The following is an 11,361-nucleotide window of genomic DNA, read 5'->3' as shown; positions in this document are numbered from 1 at the left end:
AAAAGAAAAAGAAATAAACAAACATGACACTCTTTAAAATAAATAAATAAAATGATGCCTGTGAGTGTGGGTGATACACCACTTGAACCGAGAGTCTAACTTGCAGGCCTTCATCCCTGGGTCCACAGCACCCAGAGGTGCTCTGGAGCCGGTTGGAGCAGAGTTGAGTGGACAGGAGTTGAGTGGACAGGAATCCTCCTCATAGAAATACAGGAAGAGGTTTAATCAAGCTTTGTCTACAATGGAAAAACCCAGTTCAAACGGTACTTCTGGACCAAAGCGTGCATTTTTTTTTTTTTTTAACAGATATGACTCTTCAAGATAACTGCGCTTTATACATAAACGGTTCAGAGGAAAGGAAGGTGAATTTTTCCTTATCGACTTCCTGTATTAAATTGTGTGAAATAATCTTCAGTGGCATGATTGGTACAGAGTTCCTTCATATGTTTTTTCCTTATAACAAAACAAGGAGAAAAAGAAATCAGCAAATGCCTGACTTCCTAAATATTCTACTTTTTATTGGTGTCTTATCCCCAGGAGACAATCCATCCCAGCACTATGCGCTCAAGGGGAAGAAGGGGCGTTTCGTCGCTGCTGATTGGTTAGCCTGGCGTGCTGCAGTCCATGGGGTCGCTAAGAGTCAGACACGACTGAGCGACTGAACTGAACTGAACTGGCTGGTTAGCCTAGGGACCTGTGCGTGCGAGTTGGGGGACATCTTAGAATTCCGTGATTGTAAAGACGCTTGCTCCTCCCATTTGATTTCTGTGAGATGATCCCTTAATTCTCCTCCTTTAGGCCCCCAAAGATGGAGCCACCAGTCCACAGACATTTGATTGGAAAAAAATACCTGTGGGTCCCCTCTGAGTTCAAGCCAGAGCTTGAAGAATAGATAGATTTAAAAGTTAAATAAATAATGTGTTTTTAGTGATGGGTTCACCTACTGATCTGCATTTGACATTTTCTGCAGCTGAAGTCTGAACTACTCCTGGGGCCTGTCCACAGGGAAGAAGAGACTGCTTCTTCTCGGCAGCTCAGGAGCCCCTCCCTCTGCCCGGCCGGCCCTCCCTGCGGTGGGCAGCTGGCACCGTCGTCCCCTGTGTCTGAGCCACATGCCGCCTCCCAGAAGCCCACCTGGAGTCCTCCCCTGGGGCTCCCGGGCCCCTCCGTGAACTCCGTCACGGGCACCCATGTCCGGGCCCGCCGGGCTTTGCCGGCGCCCAGGTGAAGACTGTCCAGGGAGGGGTGTCTATGGAATGTGGGCACAGGGGAGTCTCCGTCCCTCCGTGGCCTGCGTGGGGACCGATGGCTTCCTAGCACTTGATTTCTGGCTTCCTAGCTCTGAGCCCTTTCCCGGCTCCTCTTTATTGAGTGACTGTGACAGAGCCCCACCCACTGCCGCTACAGTGGGGGGGCGGGGGTGGGACCTCGCGAAAGATACCCCAAGGGTCCTGAGCCTGTGGGCGGGAAAGCTTCAGGGAAGGTGAGCCAGGCTGCTCCGACACCAGCTCTCACCTCCCCTTTCCCCAGGCCTGGTGCCCCAGAGGGTGCTCCCAGGGCCCTCCTGCCCGCCTCCCCCCCCCCCCACCCCCCCCCCCCCCCCCGCCGCCCTTGACCTTGAACTTGACCTGTTCCCAGCCCCCTCCGCCAGCCCTCCCCAGCCCTCCCCCCTCCTCCCCGCGCCCCCCAGGCCCCATCCCCCCGCCGCCTGGCACTCACTGCAGAAGCTGCTCCCTGGCCAGGCTGAGGTTGCTGCAGTCCAAGGCCCTTCGCAGGCCACGCTGCTGGCGCTGCTGCTGCCGCTCAAACAACAGGGCTTTGCGAGCCTTCTGAATCCTCCGCCGGTCCCAGTCCATGTCTCGCTGGCGCTCTTCCTCCTGGAGCCTCTGCAGAGAGGAGCGGCGGCTCACCACCGCCCGTCCCCCAGCAGGAGAGCCTCACAGGGGACTGCCCTGGTGGTCTGGTGGCTAAGGCTCCGAGACCGCAATCTGGGTTCAATCCCCGGTCGGGGACCTAAGATCCCACGTGCCACAAGTGAGTTCATACGGTGCAATTAAGACCCTGCATGCCACAGCTAAGACCCAACACAGCCAAATAAATAAAATAATTAGAAAAAAAATGCCTGGCTGTGCTCTAATTAAAAAAAAAAAAGAATTGGTAACAATATGGGGACATAGAAGCCCACACTAAGAGACAGAGTATTCTTAGCGTGATCTCAACTTTTCAAATTATGTCTTTGTATAGAAGAGGAGCAGGGAGGGACAGGATACCAGAAGGCATGTAGGGGGGATGGGAGAGGGGTCTTCTAGGTGTGAGATTTCAAGTGGGATTTTTTCCTTCTTTTTGTGTTTCTCTAGCTTATTAAGTTTCTACAGAGACTGAAAATCAGACCAAAAATGCTGCTTTCAGGACAGATGGCTGAACTTCCTTGCCAGGCAGTCGGGCTGAACTACCGTTGTGAAGGGCAGAGCCGGGCCTGTCGAAGGTGGCCATGTCCCCTGCATCCTGATGCCAGCCTCAGGCTCCTCCCACTTTGGGCTGACTCCCCGGCCTCACCCCCTGGCTGCCATCTGTTTCCCCTCCCAAGGCGAGGTGCCCGACCTGCTCCCCATCTCCTGGTCCAGGCCACCGCCCCTCCCCGCGCCCACCTGCTGGGAAGTTCACACCGACCACAGCATCACACCAAGCGTGGCTGTCATCTGCGGACCCCGTGGGAGCCTCGCCCATCCTCTGCAGGTCTGAGAACATCTCCAAATCTCTCTCCTGTTGTGATTTTGCATCATTTCGACATCCTCAGAGATGACCCTTTCCCTGCCTCCTAGTGATTCTGCCTCTTCTCCAAAGACCCCCTTCCAATCTCTCAGCCATCCCCTCCAGGGGGCAAATGATGCCCATGGTCCTCGAACTCCAGCGGGGATCAGAAGCCCTGGCGGGGAGGGGACACTTGCTGAGTGTTTCCGGTTCAGTAGGCCTGGCGAGGGCCTCAGACTCTCCATCGCTCTCGAGTTCCTGGGTGCGGCTAGTCCAGACAGCCTGCTCTGGGAACCTCTGCCTTCACCCTGCCGTTGCCAATACCACCACCCTTCCGAGTCTCACCTTGGAGTCCCGTCCACCGCAGTGAGGACCTGCCCCTCTCTCTCCACACCCCCATTCCCACGGGGTTCCCCCACACTGTGACTGCCAGTCCGAGGACTCAACACCCCCCACGGCCCCTTGAACTTCGTGTGTCTTTATCTTCCTCCTCATTCAGCCCAGCGTCCACAGCTGACACCCCCTGGCAGACACCTGGGCACCCCAAGCCTCCTACATGGTCCCACTTGCCAGGCAAGCCCTGAGCATCGTAGAGTCCCAGCTCTTCCGTAATAGGCGAGCATGGCCCTACTCAAGGCTCACTTCAAGTTCATGACCGGGACTCAAGGTGGGGCGAGGGAGGGGAGATGGGGCTGCCTGGCCTCTTGCCCCTTCCCCTTTCCAGATGAACTTTTAGCACTTTGGTTCTTGCAAAACTCCTACCCTGACCCGTCCCCCTCAGCTGCTGACCACCCTCCTATTTCGCCAGCAAACAGGGGCTCCAGAGAAGCCCCTCAAGGCAATACAGCCCTCCCCATCCCCCACCCTGTGGCTGCGGTCAAGACTGACCTTCCTTCCTCAAGGCCACGGGCCTTGCAGTTCCCGCCCCCGCAGAGAGAATCCTCTCCCCCGGTGACTCCCCCCGCCTTCAGACCTTCATTTCAAGGCCCTGAGTCCCTTGAGGACCCTCACTCCCAGCACCCTCACCCCCCACCCCAGCCTCCTCTCGTCCCCAGCACCCATCACCTGCGGGATTACTCCACTCTTGTCCTCCCCCACAAGTGGAACATAGACTCCTTGAGGGCAGCTTCTGGGGCCCAGGGTGACAGTGGCTGTAACTAGATGTTTCAGGAAGGCGGGAGGGAGCAGAGCCACGTCTGAGGGCTGGGGCGGGTGGAGGGGGATGGTGGTGGAGGGAACACTGCGGGGCTGAGTGCTTGGGGAAGGGGGGAGCGGACAGGCACCAGCTTCTCCTGGACTTGCTGTCTCTGCACCAGGCGGATCTCCTCCAGCTGCTCCTGGCTCATGCCCTTCCAGCGGTCGGGCACCACGCGGTGCGGCCCGAAGGAGCTGGCTGCCTGCTGCGGGTTCTCCGAGAGCAGGTCTCCGCGCAGTAGGTTGGAGATCTCTGCTAGGTTGTCCTCCTGTTCTTGTTTTCTCTCTTGAATTTTCCTTTCTGCTGACTCCAGGGCCTGCGCAGGGGAAGATATTAAGGATGATGCTCTGAAGAGGCTTCCCTGGTGCCTCAGACAGTAAAGATTCCACCTGCCATGCAGGAGACCGGGGTTCCATTCCTGGGTCGGGAAGATCCCCTGGAGGAGGGCATGGCAACCCACTCCAGGATTCTTGCCCGGAGAATCCCACAGACAGAGGAACCTGGCGGGCTACAGTCCACGGGGTCGCAAAGAGTCGGACATGACTGAGCGACTCAACACATTGTCTGAGTGAGCCTGGTGGGACTGAGGCACAGGCTGGCAAAACTTGAAGGGGCCCTTGAATGAAGAATGTGCTAAACAGGGCTCCTGGGCAGGTGGGTGGAGACTTGTCAGGTATGGATGTGGGGAGGTCCCTGGACCCCTGGCTGCCTGGGCGATGCTGGGGGAGTGGGCTGGGCTCAGAGGATCGCTACCAGTTGGTCATGTGCATAATCCCGGCAGGTCTTCGCAGTGATTTGCCAAAGCAGGGAGCAGCCTCCCCCCATTAGGCGGCCATCTCCCCTCAGCTTGGCCTCACCCACCCCCAGGACAGGGCTGTGTACCCTTCCCTGTGGTGCTGGTCACCCAGGGCAGGCCACAAAGAACCGCCAACCACGTGATTCGTGGAAGCGGTGATTTCTAAAAGGTGCTCCTACTGCCCAGCAACCTCAGCCCGAGACAAATAAATTCCTGGTCAAATCCCTGCTTACATGAAGGCGATACGTAGAAGGGACAGGCCCTGGTTGTGTGACCTGCAGCGAGACACCTTCCCTCTCCGGGCTACAGTTATCTCTCCGTCAAGTCGAGAGAAGGATGAAACAGCTCCCTTTAATACTGGACAGATGGGGCACTTTGCTGGGTGCCCGCGCACAGCAGGCGCTCACAAGGAGGCCAGCCTCGCTACATTACGTAAGTGCGTGCTTTGTGATTGGACAGGTCTGATTTGAACACTGGACTTGCAGTATTTGGAAGTCCAGTGTTTGAATCTGCCAAAGCAAATCAGATTAGTACTCAGCTGTCTCTAAGAGAGTCAGTTCCTCTCTCTGAGCCTGTTTCTTGATCAGTTTAGCTCATGGTGCCTCTCTGACACAGCTGTTGAACACAGTGACTAGTAAGATCAGATAATTGTTGCAGAGATTTAAAAAAATATATATTCTGGGAGTCCACCAGTGGCCTAGTGGTTAGGATTCCTGGGCTCTCACTGCCATCATCTGGGTTCAGTCCCTGGTCAGGGAACTCAGACCCTGCAAGCCACGTGGCGCGGCCAAAAATAAATAAATAAATAACCACGGCTGTCACTGATGAGTTGAGAAGACTGGGGCACCCCCGGGAGGTGGCTGTGTGTCTTCCCCCTCCAGACAGGCCTGGGGTGCACACCTGGTTCTTGTTGAATTCTTTCACAGTTGCACAAACCGCCTTCCGGGTGGCGGTTTCCAGATTCTGTAAATGCTTGGCTGTCTCGTCAAACTGCAGCCTTGTCTTCAAGTAGAGCTCCTCTGAAAGGAAGAAAAATACAATCAAAGCTTGTGTGCCTGCCCAGGCACACATCCTTCCCAGATGTGCAGAGTGCCCTGCGGAGCATTGTTTCTGCGTCCGCTTCCCATCATGCTCCCATCAGAAGAAGAGGGACGCGGTGGAAGGCTCATGGGAGACGCAGATGAGTTAATTCAAGCCAAGCTCTTAGACAAGCGCCTGGCAGTGTCAGCAATCATCACTGTGGCCTGGTGATGTCTGCGGACACGACTGAGCACACATCTGTGGCACCAAGGGAGAAGGGCTCAGGGGGCAGCGTAGGAGGAGATAAGGTCAGGCTGCGACGGCCTGGCGGTACTTGAAGTAACTTTGCTTTTTATTGAGTAAGTGTTAGTCGCTCAGTAGTGTCTCTTTGCAACCCCATGGACTGTAGCCCGCCAGGCTCCTCTGTCCACGGAGTTCTCCAGGCAAGAATACTGGAGTGGGTGCCATGCCCTTCTCCAGGGGATCTTCCTGACCCAAGGATCGAACCTGGGTCTCCCAGATTGCAGGTATATTCTTTACCAACTGAGACACCATTAATGAGTAAGGTAAGAAGCTACTGGTTTTGAACAAAGGATACCACTTAATTTTTTATTTCTGGCCATGCTGTGAGTCATGGGGGATCTTAGTTCCCCGACCACGGATTTAAGACTGCATGTCCCCTGCATTGGGAAGATGGAGTCTAAACCACTAGACCACCAGGGAAGTAGCAGCTTTACGTATATACATATTTGCCTCGGCACATGGGGTCTTCACTGTGGAAAGCAGGCTCTAGAGCTCGCAGGCTCAGCAGTTGCCACGCAGGCTTAGTTGTGCCATGGCATGGGATCTTAGTTTCCCTACCAGGGATCAAACCTGTGTCCCCTGCACTGGACGTCAGATTGTCAACCACTGGACTACCAGCAAAGTCCCTCAGCAGTTTAACTTTTAACAGGATCATTCTGGCTACTGAGCTGAGAAGAGAGTGTAGGGAGACAGGGCAGAAGCTGGGAGGCCAGTTGGAGGTGACTTTGGTGATCCAGTTGGGATGTGCTGGCCTTTGAGTCTAGTGGTAGTAGTGGAGGTTGTGATGGTGGTTGGAACTTGAGATGACTTGTTGTGGGAATGCGTGCGGCATCTGAGAGAAAGGAAGGAGTCACGATGACTTGGTTCGGGCCGGAGCAGCAGAAAGAACAGAGCTCCCATTGATGGAGGGGGATGGTCAGGTTCAGGGGATGATCCAAGTGTCTTACTGGACGCGAACTGACATAGGCTAGACCTATGTCTTTCCCACTGTCTCCCCAGCAGGCTGTGAGCACACGGAGGGCCAGACCAGTGCTGAGTCACCTTGGGCTCCAGGATCCCACGGGCGCCCTGACAGATCACAAGCTCAGAAAGTGTTTCCTGCATGATGGACGTGTGACTAAAGACGTCCAAATCCTGAAACACAGGTTCTGATGTCTCTTTCTTTGGCCATGTGGCTACAGTAGCCTGTCAGTGAGACTTCAGAGACAAAAGTGAAACAAGAAAAAACAAACAAACTGGGGTTGATTTGTTAAACAAAGTATTGAGACCCACTTGTCTTTTTGGTTCTATTATTACCTGCACATTTTTGGTTCTCCCGACTAATCATCCATTCCTTTTGCTGTTGCAGGGACCATTCCCTGTTTTGTTCCTCTTGGAATTTCTTCCTCAGATGGAAGTTTAAATCCTCTCCCATGAATTTCTGCATTCCTGATATTGTATTCCAAGCATCATAATCTGACTGCCGGGCTGGACGATCTTTCTTAAGGGCTAGGGGGTCAGAGAGGTGAAATTCACGGCGCGTTTCTGGCCTCTGAAAGCTCTGTTGGAAATCACTGATAGCTTTACAGAGATTTTTCCTATCTCTCCTTTCCCGGTTTTCTGATATGCATGCAATCTTGTCATTTTGTCTCATTTCAGCAGCTAGAAGAGATACAGTATATTCATTAGCGAAAGATTCAGAGGAAAGAAAGAAATTTGAATTCACCCCAAAAAATAATTTTTAGTGATTCTAAAAGTTATCAACTCTCCCAAAGGTTAACACAACCATTAAAGGATTAGAATTCTGAATATAAAAAAGCACCTACAAATCAACTTAAAAACAAACAACCTAAGCACAAAAGGGGCAAAGGAAGGGAAAAGGGAAATCACTATAGAGAAACCTGAATGATCAATAAACTTGTGAAAAGATCATCAACCATTCAAGATGGGAAACATCCAGTGAATTGAAGAAACATTTTAAAATGCTAAAAATAGCAGGTATTAGTAAGGACATGAAGAAACATAGAGATTTCTCATTTACTGCTTGTGAGAGTGTAACTCGGTACTTCTATAACCATGGAAAGCAATTTGCCAACATCCCCTAAAACTGAAAACATGCACATCCTATGACCCGGCATTTCCACTTCTGGGTCCACCAGGAACATGAGCATTGGGACACAGTGCAGGGGAGTCATCAACATTGTTTGCAATTATTTAAAAAACTGAAAAAAACCTAAATCAGCCACCAGCAGAGGAATGAAGAAACTGTGGTTAAAGTTCATATAAGAAAATATCATTAAGCAATTAAAATGAATATTCTGTACGGAGATCACCTACAAATTCCCAAAATAGGTTGCTGAATTTCTTAAATGTTGCAAAAGGATACTTTCAATACATCTTTTATGTAAAAGTGTAAAACACACACACAAATTTTATATTGTCATGGATATACATACATGGAGGGTACAAGTACAGAAACATGCATGGGAATGATCACACCTCTGAGGAGGGATGAAGAAGAAAATGGTAAGATAGAGGAGAGCTTTAGCTACTTCTGTGTAACATTTAATTCTCAAAAATCATTCTTAGTATAAGATATCTAAATGGGATGTTTCAAGAGAACAGCATCGAAATATGTATATTATCTAGGGTGAAACAGATCACGAGCCCAGGTTGGATGCATGAGACAAGTGCTTGGACCTGGTGCACTGGGAAGACCCAGAGGGATCGGGTAGAGAGGGAGGTGGGAGGGGGGATCGGGATGGGGAATACAGTATATCCATGGCTGATTCATGTCAATGTATGACAAAAACCACTACAATATTGTGAAGTAATTAGCCTCCAACTAATAAAAAAAATAAATAAATAAATAAAAAGATATCTAAAGCCAGGTTGGCAAAACGTTCATATCTAGTCTGGTGGTGGGTCCATATATGTCTGTCACATCATTTCTGTAGGTTTGAATTACTTTTGTAAAAAATTTTATTGAAGTATAATTTATTTACCATGCTCTGTTAATTTCTGCTATACAGCAAAGTGATTCCGTTATACATATATATATATTCTTTTTCATATTCTTTTCCATTATGGTTTATCACAGGTTTCAATTACTTTTACACTAGAATTTTAAAAGAAAATATGAAACACTATAAAGAAGAAAAGACACTGATGCTGGGAAAGATTGAGAGCAAAAAGAGAGGGGGATGACAGAGGATGAGATGGTTGGATGGCATCACTGACTCAATGGACATGAGTTCGAGCAAACTCTGGGAGATGGTGAAGGACAGGGAAGCCTAGTGTGCTGCAGACTGGGGGTCACAGAGCCAGACACAACTGAGCGACTGAAGTGAGCTGATAAAAAGAAAGTAAACTTCACTCATGCCATCACTCCAAATTTACCACTGCTCATATTTTGGTATAGTTCCTTTGTGTCTTTTTCTAAACATATTCTAATATATTTTAAACATACACATTTATATATTTAAACTTAATTGATAACCCATTGTACATATAATTTTGTATCCTTTTTTTCTATTCAAAAAATCCTTATGGTGCTTCAAAAGACATTGTTGGACATGATGGGGGCAGAAATGAATACTATTTGAGAATCTGATGCACAAGCCAGAACACTGTTACTTGAACCAAGCCTGGTTCTGAGTCAGCTCTGGGGTGTGGGCTCAAGAGTGTGTGTTGTCTACTGCTACCAGCTGTCCCTGGTAGAAGGTCTTGAACTTTTGGCAGAGAATATGTGTGTGTGTGAGGTTTTTCATACCTAATTTTTAAAGAAAACAGAAAAATATACATGTCTGCTCATAATATATTTCCTACTCATATAGAATTCAATAGCTAATTTTCAAGTGTGGAACAATCGATGCATTAAGTTAACTGAGCACAAGAAACTGTGAAATTTTAAAAGGAAGAAGAGCATGAAAATGACAAGGCTTTACACACATGAGGAATGTGACCTGGGTCTAAAGGCACACAGCCCTGAACCACTCAACGGCCATTTAGAGAATGCTCACCAAAGGTTTCCTCTCTCGCTTTTTCAGTTGCTGCTTTTATGTTCTGGTCACAAACCTGAGCATCCCAGGCCGTGGTGTCTCCCTGGGAAAGGAAAACAATGGGAGAGAATAAGAGCCAGACAATTTTATTCAGTTGATAACAATCCTACTTATCTTTTTATAAACCAAATCGTCTCATACCCAAATGCCCTTGTGTGCCTCTATTGGTTCTTCAGCCTGTTTTAACTTTCCCCAAAGCTTCCTTCTTCCTTTCTTAGTCAGTAGGTCCTCATCCTCAGAATACTACTTAAGCATCTCCTCCTCTGGGAAGCCCTGTTTTCCCCTCCCAGCCCTAGTTGGTGCTCCCTGGCACCCTGTGCTCCACCCCCCACCCCCATACACACACAGCATTGACTTCCCTGCATTATAATGTGACCATTTTAATGCCTGCCTCGTCCGCTGGTCTATCAATTTCACAAAGTCAAGGATCGCCTTATTCCTCATCTCCTAGGCCTGGCTCAGGCTTGCCACAAAATAAGAACTCTCTCTACTGGCATTTGTCTGTTGAATGGACTGGAGGAAATTCCTGGCAATGTAAAAAGTCTGGCTCAGAGAGAGGAGAATCGCATTCCGGTCTCTGGCCACTAACTCCAGGCAAGCTCGCTCCCCGCTGCAGGACTCAATTTGCTTGTCTGGCAAGTGACAGGGAGCATTTTTCTGTCTGTTATGAGGTCTCCCTCATCCTCCGCAAACTCGATACGTGGAACAATTCTTCCCGGCAAAGCTTGGAGCCGTCCGCAGCTGTGCCTGGATCAAAAGTTTCATTCCAGTGGTTCATCTCCTCTCGTCGCTGGCTGCTCGCCTCTCTTGTTTCCCCGCCCCTTCGACCCCTCCCCTCCCTCGCCATTCCCTCCTGGCTCCTCTCCCTTCCGATCCGGAGGGTCTCACCCCAATGATCCTGTTCCTGGCGTTGAAAATCCGTTTCTGTCTGCCCAGCTCCGCATATCTTCTTTTGGCCAGGACAAAGTCCTCCTGCAGGTCCTTGGGTTGCGCTACCTCCATGACTGCGAATTGCTAATAAATTCTAAGAGGGTTCAAAAACATGCGAGATTAAAAGAAAAGACAACAAAAACAAAACAAACTCAAGCCCAGCGAGGCTGGCTCCTTAGGAGTCTGGGCAGGAGTCTGGCAGGATGCGAGCTTGCCCAAGAGGCTTTCAATCGGCCTTCTCTCACTGCGTCATGGAGTCTCGGTTTCCTCGGAAACGTAAACAACTCCGGTTGCTAAGAAACAGCGTAGCGCTCCTCGGTGTTCTC

At 50.3% G+C, this 11,361-nt stretch overlaps 1 protein-coding gene across 1 annotated transcript; it reads right to left on the bottom strand.

The window, feature by feature from the left end:
* Positions 1–202: 202 nt before the first annotated feature.
* On the bottom strand, positions 203–11,317 carry RIBC2 (RIB43A domain with coiled-coils 2). Its single transcript, XM_070453499.1, has 7 exons — positions 10,994–11,317; positions 10,067–10,148; positions 7,362–7,706; positions 5,643–5,761; positions 4,035–4,262; positions 1,720–1,886; positions 203–453 (listed from the first exon to the last, which is right to left on the bottom strand). The coding sequence occupies exons 1-7, from the start codon at positions 11,105–11,107 to the stop codon at positions 375–377; spliced, it is 1,134 nt and encodes a 377-aa protein (XP_070309600.1). The 5' UTR covers positions 11,108–11,317; the 3' UTR covers positions 203–374.
* Positions 11,318–11,361: the final 44 nt, after the last annotated feature.

This window comes from Odocoileus virginianus, chromosome 23, assembly GCF_023699985.2.
Source record: "Odocoileus virginianus isolate 20LAN1187 ecotype Illinois chromosome 23, Ovbor_1.2, whole genome shotgun sequence".
Lineage (NCBI taxonomy): Eukaryota > Metazoa > Chordata > Mammalia > Artiodactyla > Cervidae > Odocoileus > Odocoileus virginianus.
This window is presented reverse-complemented; position numbering and strand designations above follow the sequence as displayed.

Coding starts and splice junctions, on each gene's coding strand:
- RIBC2 (XM_070453499.1), bottom strand. CDS start 11,107: ATGGAGGTAGCGCAACCCAAGGACCTGCAGGAGGACTTTGTCCTGGCC. Junction 10,149..10,993: donor CCAGGAACAGGATCATTGGG/GTGAGACCCTCC, acceptor TTCCTTTCCCAG/GGAGACACCACGGCCTGGGA. Junction 5,762..7,361: donor GGAGAACCAAAAATGTGCAG/GTAATAATAGAA, acceptor TCTTCCTTTCAG/AGGAGCTCTACTTGAAGACA.